Source organism: Saccostrea cucullata, unplaced genomic scaffold, assembly GCF_032062105.1.
Source record: "Saccostrea cucullata isolate Sc308-1 unplaced genomic scaffold, CSIRO_AGI_Scuc_v1 ctg1426, whole genome shotgun sequence".
Classification (NCBI taxonomy): Eukaryota; Metazoa; Mollusca; class Bivalvia; order Ostreida; family Ostreidae; genus Saccostrea; species Saccostrea cuccullata.
Genome location: NW_026925364.1, coordinates 209,503 through 227,697, shown reverse-complemented (window position 1 = coordinate 227,697; position 18,195 = coordinate 209,503). Strand labels below are relative to the sequence as shown.

The window sequence follows — 18,195 nt, the reverse complement described above, 5'->3', positions numbered from 1 at the left end:
TTTTTCAGTTCTGGGTGCATTGAATGTTCATTAAAATCCATTTGATGATTTAAAATGCTATTTTACATAGCAAACGAATGTTGTCAGATGCATACATACAGTGTATGATGATTTTATGTGTATATGATGTTTATGGTTATAAATTGTGAAGAATTTTTTCTCTAGCTAGAGCTAGGAATTTTAAATCACTTGTTAAAAAGGCTGCGTGGTCATGACCATTTTTTTGACTATTTTGATCTCTATTAGAAGAAGAGCTCCATATAAATATATAATAAAATGATCAAATTTAAAGCTAAAATTTATGAAATTTTTCTCTGCCAAATGATTGTTGACAGCACATTAAGATATATCACAAAATTTCAGTTAAATCTAGTGGTTAATTGAAAAAAAAATTAGTTGATCCCCTAGCCTCCTTAAGTTTAGATATCCTAAATATTGTAAGATTGTCTGTTAAAGTACATAATAGCCATGTTTGTAATGTACACAAGTATTCTATTTTATTATGGACAATAGATAATATTTATCTTTTTGTTACCTCTGTATATGCCAAAGAACAAATTACATGTATCTACACAAAAGTCATTTCCATTATAAAACTGAAAAAAAAAAATCATGCTTTAATCTGAATGATAGGTAAGGACCTACATGTATACACTTGATTCATTTATCCTTTTATCCTTTGGAATTTGTACAGTGCTACATGTACATGTATCATTTTCTGTGATTCTGATCTATACTGGAAAATGGTTCTGAATGTACTTGTGAATAAAAGAGGAAAAGGAGCATATGCATCAATTCAATTGTGTCTTTACATACTGTTTCATTTTCTGAGGAAAACTGTGTTGCAACAAATGAAAACACGATTAAGGCCATCTTTAAAAAAATGTTTGGTTACCCTCTCCCGATTGAATGAAAATGGCCAATTCAAAACTTTTTTTTCACATTCCAGGACATTTTTTTTCTTTTTCCTCTTATCCCTTCAACAAATACGTTGTCATTTTCTGGGGAAAAAAATTCCCCCATCTATCTACCGACACAATAATTTTACCGTGAGTTGGGGAAAGGCAAGCAATCATGATTTTAAAGATAGCCTTAAGACAAAATAAATAGCATTGAACATAACAAACCTTACATTACCCAGTCTTAAGATTATGTTTTCGTTAAATTCATTACAATACATGGTATATTCGCTATATATCAAGAATTTCCCACAATCCCTTTTCCTTAATGTCTTTCAGATTAAATGTGCCCCTCACAGTTCCATTGAGTAAGGAAGTCATATAAATAAAATAGCACGGCCACTTAAGAGGGGACATGAGGAATTGAGGTGTACCACTGGTTCCCTCTAACTTAATGACCTTCCACTGACCTTCAGGACCAGGGTGTCCAGAAACAGACCAGCAACATCCGAGTTTACTGTCTACGTAGACATAATGTGAGGGCCACTTTTTCGATCTTATGTAAAATATGTTGTCCACATTTCGATTTTCCACCACTTCCAAATTAAATTCACAGGCATCGGATCTATTATTGCTTCCACGAATAGACCCTCCAGGTGCTGAGGACATCTCCATTTTCCAATCAGGCCACTTGGCCGACCGAATCAAGTGAGTATGTGCACAGAACAATTTGTCCTGACCTATGCATGGGATCCAAATTTGTTTAATTCGAAGGAGATGGAGAAAATGTTCATTTTCTGTGGGATTGAATACGGTCAAAAATACAGCTTTTTCGAATTTGGATTCAGTGACAAATTTCACCACCTCGAGGTCTATCTTCTCGCTTTCGTAAATCATGGCCTGGACGCCTTGTGCACTAGACTGATCATAACCTTTGCGATTTTTGATGGCGAACAACTGCCAAAGCACCAGTGATCGGAGTATCGCAAGCCTGGAATACAAATTGATATACGCTGCTGCTCTGTATGCAGATTTTATATCAGAATACAATAGCTCCTCTGTTTTTGCCCTCAATTTACCAAGAAGCCTCACAGAATCACTTGTAGGAAACTTATTCTCCAAATGGTTAATTATACTCTCTGGAGCATCTTCCGCAATACTATTCAGATAGGCATTGACAGTGTAAAACAAATCCTCTAAACCCACAGCGTCCGCCTTTAGCTCTGAATCCTGAAAGCGCTCAATGGCAGCATAGGCACTGTCCGTGTCTGCTGACGGAACTGTCGTTTTCATTGCATTTCCAACTTGTACAAACAAAGTCGACAACACTGAAAACGTAGTTGCCAGGGTTGCAGGTATGGGATGAATGGCTGAAATCTTGGAAACAAAGTTAATTGCAAAGGAAAGTTTGTTGAACACATCTCCACTGTCTGAATTAACACACTTCTTTAATTCATTGATGGCCTGCTTCACCTCTCTTGATTTCTTAGGTCCGGCGAAAACCGTGCATAGTTCTAGGAAGACGTTTTCTGCTGCTCTAGCATCCAGTCCCACTTTTTTGAAACATTCTGTTAACTTTTGTTCAAAACGAAAATCCTCCTTAGAAGCCATGGCCATTGTTGAATATCCCTGCAAAGTAAAGATGGAAAACATATGTATAAAAATGTATAAAATGGCATTTGTATATATATTTCACTTTTGCACAATTGCGCACTGTATGTTTTACCCTTTCACCGCATCTATAATTATCTATAATAGTGTATAATTGTATTATATTGTCGCCCTGCATATCATATCTCTGTCGACAATACGTGTCGATTTCCTGACATTATCGGTTTTAATTTGCGTAATTTTCCTTACGTACATGTTTATCATTATTATCAAGTCAAACAGATCGATATTATTTTTTATCGAACTGATGAAATCGACAAACGCTTAATTAAATTTATGCATCACGAGTATCTCAGAAAACTTAAGGTCTTGACGTCTATGAAAGAACAGTTTGAGGGCAAGTATCGATTGCATAAAATGCCATGTAGGAGTCACCTTCATCAATAATAAGTTCAATTTTTAAAATTAATGAATGTGTTTAGAATTTGTAATGTTTTTTTATGACTAAGATAATTTTAACCATTTATATAAATAATTGCAAATGTTTTATGGCAGCGAATATTTACATTGTTTATATAATTATATAGGACTATGACACACTGTATTGTTAATTATATTCATTTTTTAGATAATTTACCCATGCATGTAAAATACATGAAAAACATGAAAATTGCTAGATTCATAACTTACCCTAAATGACTTCCTGTTTTAGAAACACTGTACATTTGAATAATCATATAATCAAAAATTATTTCCTGTTTGTTTTCGTTATATTCATGTAACATAGATAATAATTTAAATATTTCATCGATTTCCTCTGACTGTGCAATAAATTTATCTATTATACCTGTCATTTAAGTATTAAAAATATATAGCCTTGACCGGTTATCAGGAATGTGTTTGATGTTAAAATTATATACTGAAAGAGGGGGGAATTAAGAAAGGGCAACCTGTAAATAAAGTGTTATTCTTTTCGAGCGTTTTGTCAGCATGTATATACCCGTCTTTAACCAAGAAGAAGAAAATAAAAGAAAGAGAACAACAACAGGCCTACGAATAAGGAGGGATTTTTACTTGTAGATATAGATGTGAAAGTCTGCTCTACTTTCGTCAATTTTTCAGGACATCAAACCAAATATTGCAAAGTATAAAGGCCCAACTGTGCTACATACATGTAAGACGGCCAGTAAAGACCGATGTACAAGAATTTGAGGAAGTAAAACCTTTACATATATACCTATAATGTAGGAAGGAAAAGTAAATACCGTTTTACCAGGATATTAGGAAAATTTGGAACGCATCAAAATTCTCCCTTCAAACAAAATTTAATCGCTCAACAGTTATAGCACCTGATCCCCCTCAAATGTTTTTGGGGTCTGCGTCTGCTCTGCTCCTATTTTATAATGCTATGAGTGGACTTTTGAGGTCGAGTACTGTTCGTTATCTCTGAATATGTCATTCCTGTCACTACTAAAGTATGAAATTGAGACATGGAATAGTCAAAAAGAGAGATAATAAAAAAGTCTAAAGATTAATTGACACCTTTTAGAATAGATGCTTGAGGAAATCCTGATAGTAATATGGCCTGAAAAAATATCAAATTAATTAGAATCCCATTATAAAATAATAATGTTGACAACAATGCTAGTGAAGAAATTATAACTCTCTTGAAATGGAATTGAATTAGCCATGTAATAACAATAGAGAAAACCAGGGTTTCTGCTTCCTCACCGACATGGCATTTAGAAGGATGTTGGATAGAAGGCAGCTACGCAAAAAACATCAACAGAGCAAGAGCAATTGCAGCTAAGATGGAAAAGTGGGCATCAGCAAGGGCACCTGCCAAAGATGTAAGCAGGTGAAGGAAGTGTATTAGGGCCTTATGATGTTACATGTATGTGTCAATAGATTATAGGCAGAATTATCAATAAGAATGTTGAGGTGAAGTAAATCTGCAGGTAACAAATCTCACTGGAGGATTAATGAGGCAGCAGTTCCCCTCTTTTGTGTCAAAATTAAAATTTATACATGAGATTCATTAAATATCTTTATTTTGGTATGACTGTGGCCCCCTTCCCATACCCAAAATTAAACTGGTTAAACCTCCTTTTTCAAGATTCCTTGATCATCCGCTACTGAATCTTTTTTTGTTTTTGAAAAATTCGTTCTTTGAAAAAAAAGACTGCACAGCATTATATTTTGTTTCCTTTTCATTACTTGGTTTTGCCTGCACCCCACTTGTCCTAGAGGGACACGATATTCGCAATATCCCTTTCTCTTAACCCTATAAAAACCATAGGGGTACATTTTACTGTGTGAGAGAGGAATTATATGCCCTTATTAGGACAAAATAAGTGCAGGCAAATTTTGGTACTTGAAAGCGAAAGTACATTGCAAAAGGCAGATTCTATCGGGGTCTTGTCTTTATACATGGCATGCTTTCAATTACAGCATTTCAGAGACCATTTACGTCAAACGTGCCCTTCAATGATAAACATATATATTTATTCTGCAATGATGGTTTTCACAAAAAGGACAAAATTAAGCAGGTGCATTTATCTTAAGGGGAGACAGGACACATGTCACATGACTTAAAAGACAAATCACGTCATAATCGGTGATGATATACATGTTAAACGTTGTTAAAATCAACAGTTCTTGTGTAATTTTATTCTAAATTCTAAAATTGTTTTTTAAACATTTAAATTTAGAAATAATTATTAATGAAATTTATAAAAGACCTTGCCGTCATTTAGATATTGTGAATTACAGCTATTTATAAGAACCAGGCAGGGGGTGATTCATGACCACTTCAGATTTTTACAAAATTTTAATTTGTTGCTTCATGGACCAAGGGAACATCATTGGACAACATAATTTTTTTGGCCAGCCTTTGTTGCCATGGAAACAATGCACCATGTAAATGCACATGGCAACCAAGCAAAAAATTGAAAAAAAATGTTAATTTAGCTATTATTGAACACAAGAACAGAGCTTTTTTGATGATAGTACCATAAATAAATCTTTTTTTCCTGAGAAGTACATATAAAATGTTAAATGATTACCATAAGGATAAAATTATATAGGATTTATTAAAGGTGCTGAATTTCAATTTAACATAGGCCATTTCATTAAATTCACTTTTTACAATATTTCTTCAAATCCAACATATTTTAGAAGCATATTAAGAAAAAGGCCCGCATGTTAAAGAAATCTGATAACATGGGATAGAAAGAGCACATTCTTAATTTTAATAAAATCATATAAAACCCATGGGTTTTTTAAAAATAATCTGTTACCATGGCAACGAAATGTCACAAAAATTCATTTTTCACAATAATAGCCGTTTTTAGGAGCATAGTAAGAAAAAATTCCACATGTTAAAGAAATTTGATAAGGTGGAATAGAAAGAACACTTTCTATATTTCAATAAAATTTAAAAGAAACCCATGGGTTTTAAAATAACACTCTGTTACCATGGCAACAAAATGCCACAAAAATTCATTTTTCACAATAATAGCCGTTTTTAGGAGCATAGTAAGAAAAAATCCCACATGTTTAAGAAGTTTGACAAGGTGGAATAGAAAGAGCACTTTCTTAATTTCAATAAAATTAAATAAAACCCATGGGATTTTAAATAACACTCTGTTACCATGGCAACAAAATGTCACAAAAATTCATTTTTCACAATAATAAGCATTTTTTCAGAGCATAGTTAGAAAAAATCCCACATGTTAAAGAAAACTGAAAGCATAGGATAGAAAGACCACAATCCTTATTCTAATATTAAAACAAAGCAAATCCCATGGGTTTTTCAAAAATATTCTGTAACCATGGTAACAGAATATCACAAAAATTCATTTTTCAAGAAAATACCAAAATATATCATTTTCAGAGTATGTTGTGGAAAAAATACCACAAGCACAAAAAATGATAATATAAGATAAAAAATGTTCTCCTAAACCTTGCAAATATTAGATAAAACCAGTGGATTTCTCATAGATTTTTGTAACCATGGTAACAAATTATTCTGGAAATGCTTTTTTAAATAAATTGACTTTACAAATTTCCATAAAATACAAAATAATTATTGACTACCCCAGTAACATCCATGTATTATTTTCACAGTTAATTGTAAATGCATGAAAATATATTTTTTTAAATATGCTTTTGTGATTTGTATCTGGTTACCATGACAACATCTCCAAAAATATTGTATTTGCCTAAACAAATTTTGTCAATGTGATTAGCTTGTATGAAGAAAACTGAATGAGTGGCCATAAGCTAAAATACTGAAAGACACAACATTTTTTGTACCTAACTTCTTTAAAACAAATATTTGGTTTCTGTGGTAACTGTGATTAACCATTTATGAGACATGATCTAAATATTTCAATTGGATTTTTAAATCAATTTTTGAAAAATCATCTGTAAATGTAATTTTTGCTGAAATACATAGTTCACAGTAAAGAAATCTTGAAAAATGTTAATATAACATTATAAAGTGTATCAAATATAAAAATAAAGTGCCGCGCCACAGCATGATACGCCCGTCAAAAGATTACAATTTTCTTGAACAGTTTAGATGCAAGAAAATCACATCAACCTTGATTCTAAGATTTCGATGATTTTTCCATTCCTTAAAATATTTATCCATCCCCTGTGATGTATGCATCAATTATAATAAATATAACAACACTGATAGATTTCAGTGCTGGTTGTGTTAGACCTTGTCAAATGCCCATCATCAAATTAGTCTTAACAACTGAATGTACATCAAATTAATTTTGAAAAAAAAAGGCTGGCCATCAAATGACATATGTTATAAACTGACCAGCAGTTCTTCTGTCTAATCCCCAAAGGGTACAGATAAGATTCTAGCCTTCCTACATTGAACTCAATAATTAATCTTTAACTGGATGCTTGTCTACTCATTACTACCAAGAGATGAATGGGTCTGCACAATCTACTATAATTTTTCTTTTAAAACATATAAAATACTCAAAGATTTTTTTTTTTTTGGTTGAGATTTAATGTCCGACAGGTTTTAATATGTAATTCATATGGACATGCTGATTTCACCCCACCCCATAAAATTAGTTTTTAAATAATGTTACATAATATCAGATTGGTCTATTATGCAGTATCAAATTTGTTTTAATTACTTTTCATCAAATTCATTTTAAAACTTAAGCTAGTCAGCAAGAGCTATTTTTAATCAAACAGGCTTACCCATTTGCCCAATACTCAAGGGACATAGATAACACCAATGCTCCTCGCACTCAAAACACATTAATTTCTCTCTAATTTGACATGCAATTTTCTGTTATCAAAATTCTTCTTGACCAGTGCTTGATAATTACACTCATGGGAGAGGTAGGATTTCTCTAACATACATTATATTTGTTAAAGATTGCTGTCAAGTATATGCTTAAAAAAAATAAGTATTTTCTTGATTTAACACTTTTTTAATAAGGACAGTGCAATGCTCTTACATTATTTGGGATGTATAAATGAATAGTAAAAAGACACTTTTTAAAAAAAAAATTCACTTAAATTAAAGGTCACAGTGACCTTGAAATAGGTCGCGACACACTTTCTACCTAAGATGCATAAACTGGCCAAGTTTGATGATTGTAGGTCTTATGGTTTTCTAGTTATGGGCCGGAAAGGATTTTTCCACATTTGGCTATAACTTCTTAATTAAAGGTCACAGTGACCTACTTTTTGTGCGCGACACACCTTCTACCCAAGATGCATCAGATGACAAAGTTTGATAATCCTAGGCCTAGTAGTATTAAAGTTATGAGCCGGAAACGAAAAAGCTAACAGACAGACGGACAGACGGACGGACACGAAGCCTATAACATAATACGTCCCGTCTTAAGACGGGCGTATAAAAAAATTCATGTTCTTGACTAGATAGGCAAACTAAAATTCAAAATTTTATGTTGAAGGGGTGTAATATTAAATATCCTTGGGTGTATCCTGGTCTTGGTTTCATTAAACCCCTTTTACATTTGATGAAGCTTAGAAATCAATATCCGTTGTTTCTGGTCTGGATTTTACGATGGCCGATATGAGCCGTCAAAATACAAGTAAGAGTAGCTCTATTATGTTCGTAGAATCAATGGCAAAACACAAGAAGTAGTAATAGTAATTTGTACATGTACAAATCTTGAGACAAAATACACTCGAGACTACTTAACATTCCTTAGATTTATTGGGAAGATTATCTGTAAACTTAGATGGGACAAAATCAAAAACATGTGTATCTGATTTTTCTTCTATTTTGTTAAATAAATGTTGTGTACCTTACTTCAATTGATCATAAAATGCAGCGAGTTTTTTTTTTTTTTTTTTTTTTATTTTCGTCTTGGATCTAATCAAATATTTTCCAAGTGTCTCTATTAAGATTATCTGGGTGTTTTTGATTTTAACTCTGGCGACAACAAAATCTATACATGTACCTTCATTCATAAGCCCCAAGATGCTGGTTAAAAATTCCATAAACAAGGGATCTGCATCTTAATTATTATTATGCCTCTAGATGAGAATCTGTTTCTTGATGATCTGTGTAAGAAATGTGTTTATTTTTTCACATTGGCGGATCCATAGTGGGTGGGTGGGGTCAAGGGGTTGGAACCCCCTTTTATTTTTTCTCAAGTGGAGAGAGAGAGAGAGAGAGAGAGAGAGAGAGAGAGAGAGAGAGAGAGAGAACGAGAATAGTAGTAAACACTTATACGTCTTACTTATGTATTGAATAGCTAGATTCTCACACATTTAGTTTCCTCCATTCACCTTCACTATTTTTTTATGAGAAAATGGTAGAAAATATTCTACTTATTTTTATATATTTTATGTATGATATGTAACATGCGAGGTTTAATTTGATATTAGATTCCCGCAATCTTATCTGTGTTTGCATGTACATGTATATACTGTGTTTTGATTATATTTTTTGAAGAAACTAACATGTAACTCTTTATTTTAAACCCCACCCGCACCCCACCCCAAAAATGTTTTTCAAATTCTAAAAACAAATCCTTTGTACTCTTCGGAAATGCTGCAAATCTATTAAAATTTAAGGCTTCAATAGGTTTTGAAATGTGTTTATTTTTTTATTTGAACTGGGGGTACGTTTTCAAAGAAAAAAAGGAAGTAAAAACAAAGATAATATTAACCACAACCTTAGATCTTCAATTTGTGGGTCAATCTTTGCTTGGGAGTTTGTAGGGGGATGGGGGTTAGAAGGACACAACCCTGGAAGCCCCTTTCAAAAATGGCTGGATCCTCCCCTGTTTCATACTTTACTTGCCCTGGATCCATATTACATTTTTCTTCATTATTTTTTTTCTCATTGGAACAAAGAAACATTCCGTAGATTTGTGAAAGAGAGACGGAAAGGTGCACACCATTTATTAAATAACTTAAACTTAGGGGAGAATACAGAGGGGAAAATCAGATACACATGTTCTTAATTTTGTCCCTTCTAAGTTAACAGATAATCTTCCCAATAAATCTAAGGAATGTTAAGTTGTCTCGAGTGTATTTTGTCTCAAGATTTGTACATGTACAAATTACTATTACTACTTCTTGTGTTTTGCCATTGATTCTTCGTACATAATAGAGCTACTCTTACTTGTATTTTGACGGCTCATATCGGCCATCGTAGGATTTCTTTCAACAAGTTTTAAACTGACAGTGTCTTTATTAGATTTTTGGCCATCATTTAGAAATGTGCCGTTGAGATTATCTGTATCAACTGTACAGGTACATCTATGTGTCCTGGCTGCTAAGTAGGTGCTCCAGCTAGATTCCTCTGACATAATGCATGTGGTTCATTCATCAATCTGGAAAAAATATAATTCAAAATTTGAACTTTGTTAATGAAAATAGGAATTCAGTAAAGCTTTATTTATTGTTGTTGTTAAAAGAGGAGAGTAGATAAGGTTCGTTTTCTCTATGATCATGATCATGAATACAAGAAGGCCATGGTCCATAACACTCACCAGAGTAACTGGTCATTCTGTTCTACACCAGATTTTCCTACTTGTAATACCTATTGTGGTTTAGGTCTATTCTTAGGAAGAGGGGACATGATTTAAACAATTTAGAATCTTCAGTTAATCACTGGATGCTTTAACACAAGTTTCAGCTTTTCTGACCCAGTGGCTCCCTATTTTTTCTCTTTTCTTGATTATCACCCCTTGTAAGGGGTCTTAGCCCTGCAAAGTTTGGTAAAAATTGGCCCTAGGGTTCTTGAGAAAAACCTCAGCTCTACAATTCTCTAAATTTTCAAGTGATGTAACCCCTTCTTTAACCCTCACCACATCCTTGCCTCAAGTAATTAGCTGTTATTTGATTCTGAATAATTTTATTACTATTACAGCCTCATCTGAAAACAGTTTTTTTTTCAAGAACAAAAATTCTGTTTAGATATGCTGCATTTTATAAATTTTAATTTCTAACTTTTTACTGATTTTTATATTCCAATATTCAAAGTAACATTTGTATGGATTGAGCAAAATAATGAAGATGACATACAATAATACATCTTTTACTTCTAATTGGCTCCCACATACTTGTAACTGCAGTAAAACTTGTTTAGTTCAAACACAGATATTGTGAATTCACAGAAGTCTTCTTGGATCCCCAACTATATAAATGTTACAAAATTAAAAATATGGTTATAACGAAGTATTTTGTGAAGTACTTTTACAGGTCCTAGTTAGTTATAACAGAGTTGTACTGTACATATGTGTGTAGAGGAATGATTTAACAAAAGGCCCATGGCCACATCACTCACCTGGCTTGGATAAAAATCCAAAATCAGCTTTGTATTGAAAAGCTTAAAAGCATATGTGGTCCTGACCTCTCCCTGTAAGAAAGAGAGAGAGGGGGGAGGGGTATGATTTTGTACATCATTGAATCTACACTAAGGATGCTTACGGGGTACTTATTTTTGACTGTGAGTTTTTCCCTACAAGTTTGAGCACTTTTATAGTAGCCCCACGCTATACCTGGGGGGGGGGGGGGGGGGGGCAGTCATGATTCGAATAAATCTACACTACAGAAAATGCTTCCATATGTACATATAACTTACTGGCTTTTCTGTTATTTGGAAGACTATTTTTAAAGGATTTTTTCTTTATATTCTTAGTAAAACTTTGATTGGTCTTTGTGGTCCCACCGTATCCCCGGGTCATGATTTAATCAAACTTGTATCTACACCACCTGAAAATGCTTTCATATAAATAGTACCAATCAAGGCTTGCTGTATCCGAGAAGAATATTTTAAATTTTTTTTATATATTCCTATGTTAAACTCTGATCATCCATTGTGGCCCCATCCTACACATGGGGTTCATGATTTAAAAAAATTGAATCTACACCACCCGACAATGGTTCAACATAAGTTTCATATTTCCTGGGCCATTGGTTCTTGAGAAGTGTCAGTAATGCTATTAATTTTGTAATTCTCTCCCCTTGAAGAATGACAATGACAGACAAAAGAAAACTTTGATTAGAATAGATCACTTGAGCGTTCAACTCACAGGTGAGCTAAAAAATTCAGAGAATCAAGATCAGAAGAAGTATATACCTGTTTCAAAGTCTCTGAATGGTAGTGTTCACTATAATTCAACCCTTAGTCAGAAGGCCCTTGATTACTAAACGAAAAGGAATGTTCTTAATGATAATTAAAAAAAACTCCAAGTTGTCAACACAAAATACAGAATTATCTAATGATACATAAATAATATAACACTAACGTTAGTTGAATTGATAATCTTTTCTTGGTGAGATTACATTACCTCAGCTGTGCAGGTTTTGTCAAACTGGATATTGAAATTCAGAACAAGGCTCAGATTGCATCTGAAATGATAACAAATCATGAAATTCATCATATGACATGAGAATGCATACATTTATATAACAATTTAGCTTTTGAATTATTGATAACAAATATTTATTTACCCCCTCTCCCATGTACTAGTGATATCATCATGAGTTCATACTGTTAGTTATAAATTGAAAAAGAGTTCTAGTTTTGTAGGATCAAATTTTATTTTTGAATTTTAAACCTAAATGAGATGAAACCATTGGCAGAAACCCATGCATATTGTATGTGCTCTCATATTTATATTTATAAATCTCTCTCTTTTTACGTTTGTATATATTTGCTTGTAGGAATATTTGGGAAGCCCCCCCCCCCCCATTCGGATAGGGTTTTGTGGCTTTAACACCCCCTCCCCCGTTTCACTGATAAAACCATAACAGTATTTTATTAGTTGTTTTGCTTGTCAATTAAATTCTGTAGGACTCTCCACCCTTATATATGATTTAAATAGAAGAAAAATGCATTCGAAGAATATCATACATATATAAGTTTTGAAATATACAGTTTGATAGGGCACAATTTTACATTTTGATTAAATGAATAAGAAAAATAGCAATTATCGTTTTGCCATAACATCTGAGTTTTTTCAGGGCTTAACTAAATATTCACTATTTTAAGAAGGACCAATTGGCAATTCCGAAAACAGTGTTTGAAAAAACAGTGCACCTGACTGCCCGAGACACACAAATTTTGCTGTGCAGCTGTGGGCTTACCAATTTGCACATATTGATGCCCAGCTGGACTTAAAAGTTATCATTCAATAAAATTTAATAATTTGATTAATCGCTTCCAAATCAACTAATGGTATCATGAGCATGCAGTACAAGATTTGTGATTAAAAGGGGGGAGAGGGGGGGGGGGGGGGCGTGGATATATAACTTTGTTCAGACAAGGGGTATTGATAGTGACGTTCCAAAGTACAATCATATGCAAAGTGGTATTTTACGAAAGTATGGCATTATTAATATGATATTTTCCTACAGCAAAACATGGACACTATTATATTCATATGGGAGGCAAGGGGGGGGGGTATCATTTGCTCATTGCTCACAGTACCTCTAGCCTACATTCAAAAATAAAGACAATTATTTTCTCAGCTAGGCTGGTAGATTTTTAGCAGGACTGATGATTTTTACTAGCAGTCAGCCTGTATGTTTGCTATTATTTTTTCTTTCCCCTTTTTCAATTTGAAAAAAAAATAGTCAATATTGTCTTTGTTTCGACATTTGTCTGTGTTATGTATTAAACAAATACCTGATCTAAAAATGACATCCATAGACATGATAGAGGCGCCGAGACATAGAAAAAATTATGCTCAATCCAATCTCTGCTGTGGCTTTCACTGCTTCTTGCTACGGCTTCATGTATGCTGAGGTCGAGGATTTCTTCCAGTCGACTGTGTATATATTGCAGTACTAAGGAAGTATCGACGGAAAGGAGAGATACTTATCATACTCTAATCCCCAGCAGCGAGATACTGTTCAAATTCCAGTACAAAATTAAATATTTTTCCCCAAAATTAACTGAAATTAAGTGGTTTTGATGTTATTGTTAAACAAGTTAGCCTTTTTCAAAACACTCAAACTCTTAGCATGTTTAGGAAATAAAATTTTATTTTTGTCAGATAAAATTAAGCAAATTGCAGGCAGTTATTTTTTTTTAATCCTAGGATTATATTTTTCTAATGAAAATTTTAGACTTACATGCCCCTTGGATGTATGAAAACCGGCAAAACTTCCAAAAGGAGGATGAAATCACACACATTTTTTAATCCTTCCCTTCTAAACTGAAGAGTTAAATAACTCTTTCCAACTCCTTTTACTAAAGAGTGCCAAGGGAGATAACTAGAATTTCATGTTTTTACATAAATTAAAATCACAATATCTATTTGTAATTAAAATAACCCATGGGTTTTTTAATTGTTTTTTATTCTTTGATACAAGATTTTCAATATTTTATAACTCACATTCAAGGAGAGTGCGGGCCTTCTTAAAAAATCACCTGCACGTACAGACACCTTTCAATGGATATTGTTGACTGTTTCAGTATATATTGAATTCATTTTTTAATCAACTATGCATGAAATCCATTTTTAACTGTGATCAAGTATTTAGTTTGATGTATCTTAATGTAAATATGATAGTTTTTGAAAAATCTATCACTATCATGAATCACTTATTTTCATTTCTGCCTGGTTCTTATAAATAGCTGTACTGAAGTTGCCCAATCCACACACTTGTATCTCTTTACCCTGCAGTCTGACGTCAATGTGTTTGAATTCTCAGTGCAGCCAGATCAAGTACACACACTAGTCATGACCAATTTTATTTCATAATAAACAGGGTTAAACAGGTCACAGTCAATATATCGTGATAAATTTCTGAAGCAGATTTTTTAAAATTAATATTTTTTCGTGTTGAGTAGTAGAGATTCTCTCTAATTAGATAATTTTGAATGTTTATATTTTCGTGTGACGTCACAATTGATTTCCCGCACTCGGAAAATACAAACGTGAAGCGTTTTTATCAAGCTTACGTCTAATTCAACGATGTCCTGTGCGATATTGAGGTTAGCTTCACCCTATGATATTCATGCAGTAAATAATTACGATGAAGGACTGACATTCAATCGTAAATTAAGAAATATTTATTGACAGAATTTTTTCCAAAGGAGGTTTTTGTCGTTGAAGCTGCCTTGAAAAATGCAGAAATTATCCCACCCAAATATTATATAAAATTAAAACAATTGCTTTCAGATAATTTAAACGCTATGAATATTATGAAATATTTGAGTATATAGTGTTATCTATCATATTTATCGTTTGTGCGTAAAAATTCGCATTATGTACTCCGTTATGGGCCCGTAAACATGAAGTATCTAAACTCCATACAAACTCTAAACAGGGCGGTATTTGTGGGGCAATATCTTTTAAATAAGTCAAGAAATCCCATGACAGGACCGTTTTAAAATGTTAAGTACATATTAAAAAAGTAATATAAAAAAGATGAAAAAAATTCATTGACAGGAATTTTTTCAGCTAAAGGTCCTGTTCCTCCTTAAAATATGTACATTTTCTGATACAATTTTTCTAAAAAAATATCTTTTTTGAAATATTTGTTATCAAGTGATACTTTCTATCTATTAATCAATGATATATTTATAAACTGTAAATATTTTGACTTTATACCACACATAGTTTTGGAGCTATTGTAAAAATAATTTTTTAGACATGTTGACCTTTGACGAAACCTTAAATAAAACCATGCATGTCGATAAAATACATTCAATGAAAAAACATTGATTGTACAAAATAATCTTCATACCCAGAGTCAGTGTTTTGTAATTTCAGAACTCGCTTCAGAATTCGACACCCAGAAAATTTATTGATATTATACATCACTGATCTGTTTGAATGCTCATGCTTCACAAAAATATCTATTGAATCATCGGCGTTTACATCTCAGAATAATTTGCAAAGTGATATCTTAAACAGTCATGTAATAAAAAAAAAACGCCTTATCTACATAAGGAATCAAAACAATTCAGGGTTTAAATTCACAAACAGATATAAATAACTTAAAATATGTCAGTCTATTTTTATCCCTTATCTGCTTATCGGAAGAATTTTTTACCTGATGTTTTGATACCATGCTGTAAGAAAACATACACATTTTACAAAATCATGTATCATATTTTTACCTTCAAAGTACATGTACGTGAGGAGTGTCGACCGACGTCAGAATTAAAGGAATCCTTTATGTTTAAAATCCCTGTCCGGAGTTTAACGATCAGCTGACATTGCTAGCTGTTTGTTTACAATAGATACGTAGGACTGACGTGTATGCTATCAACTGGATCTCACAGTTAATTATTATTTAAATTATTCTTTGTACATATATATACATATACATATATATATATATATATATATATATATATATATATATATATATATATATATATATATATATATATCTTTATTGCCCAAGACATACATCTTATAGCATTATAAGAAAATGTAAAAAACATCAAATGATATGTTACGTGACATGGTAATATAAACAAATGTAGTACATAATCATAGATGGTAACAACCTTAAACAATATAGAGATTATGCATATACTTTAGACAGAAAATGTTTTTGTGACACTTTCACGTATTTCAAAAGCATGGTGGAGGTAAATACCTAAATTGCACTGTTCCTTAAAGTTTTTTACACTTAACAGTTGTATTAATTTGAAAACTGAAGGTTTTTTCCAGTAATATTTTTTAATGTATCGACATCTAATATCACTTAATTGAGGGCATTTTAAAATAAAATGAAATTCATCTTCAATATCTAAATGGCACATTTCACAATATCTATCATTTGCTGGTATATTATTGTGGCGACCGCTTTCAATAGCTAGGTTATGGGACGACATACGTATTTTACTTAATTGCTTCTTATATTTAGAAGGAATGGCTTTTGTTAAGTAATATTGGAGAGAGAAATTGTCAATGATGTACTTATAAATTTTGCATCTCGATGAGCAATTTATTTGCTCAAAACTTGTTTGAATAAAAATATCTACAATCCGCTGCTTGATGATAGGGAAATGTGTTTTCATTTGAATACTTTCCTGACTATACCAAACATCACCTAGTCCAATTTCAAACAATTTTTCTTTTATATTTGTTACCCAATTATTTATATTTTTCTTACTCCTTTCACATTCCTCTAGTAGCATATTGTAACAGGCTAAAAGAATACAATTTTCACTTTTTAACACCTTGAACAAAAATTTGATAATTCTAAGTAACCTTACCACCTTCAATGGGAGTCTCCCAGTTTCACAATAAATCATTACAGAGTTTGTATTTTTTCTTACACCTAAAACATATTTAAAGTATTGCAAATGTACACTTTCTATATCTTTTGCATTATGAAAACCCCAAATTTCACATCCGTAATTTAAAACACTAGCAACATAAGTGTCAAACAAAGACAGCATTGTCTCTGTATTCAAATACATTTCACTTGTTTTAGCTTTTAAAGAGAACATAGCCTTTCTACCTTGTGTAGATAATTGCTTCTGTGTAATATTAAATTTTCCATTATAATTTAAAAGCATTCCTAAGTAAATAAATTTGCCAACAATCTCAATAGGTTCTCCGTTCAAATTCCATATTTCATTATCACAAATTTTCCCCCCATTTCTAAATATAACAATTTTAGTCTTTTCTATATTGATTGTAAGGTCCCATTTTGTAGTATAATTATACAATGAATTTAACATAGACTGTAATTCATCTACACTTTCTGCAAAAATTACCATATCATCAGCGTACATGAGTGCAAAAAGATTTAGTTCTAATTTTTGTAATGGTACATTACCCTTTGTTAAAAACTCCATTTCAAAATCATTTACATACAATGAGAACAATATCGGAGATAATACTTCTCCTTGTAAAAGACCCGTTTTACAATTATAAAATTCTGACAAAGTTTCTGTAGACCGCACACATGACTTCATACCCTGATACATATTACGAATGATTTTAAGTAATTTACCTCTTATACCGATTACACTTAGTTTTTCCCATAATTTTAACCTATCTACTGAATCAAACGCTTTTTTAAAATCAATAAAACAACAATACAAGCGTTTTTTCTTACGTAAGGTGATATCAATTATAGAAGAGAGACAAAATATGGCATCTGTAGTTCCCCTATTTGGTTGAAACCCAAACTGAGCATCTGTAATAATGTTATTATCATTTGACCATGCGAGTAAACGCTG

The 18,195-nt window shown here is 32.3% G+C and overlaps 1 protein-coding gene across 1 annotated transcript; it reads right to left on the bottom strand.

Annotated features, from left to right (window-relative positions):
- Positions 1–86: 86 nt before the first annotated feature.
- On the bottom strand, positions 87–16,248 carry LOC134268687 (toxin CfTX-B-like). Its single transcript, XM_062750928.1, has 2 exons — positions 16,111–16,248; positions 87–2,528 (listed from the first exon to the last, which is right to left on the bottom strand). The coding sequence occupies exon 2, from the start codon at positions 2,514–2,516 to the stop codon at positions 1,191–1,193; it is 1,326 nt and encodes a 441-aa protein (XP_062606912.1). The 5' UTR covers positions 2,517–2,528; positions 16,111–16,248; the 3' UTR covers positions 87–1,190.
- Positions 16,249–18,195: the final 1,947 nt, after the last annotated feature.

What these genes read in the sequence shown, in the direction of transcription:
- LOC134268687 (XM_062750928.1), bottom strand. Translation starts at nt 2,516, where the DNA reads ATGGCCATGGCTTCTAAGGAGGATTTTCGTTTTGAACAAAAGTTAACA.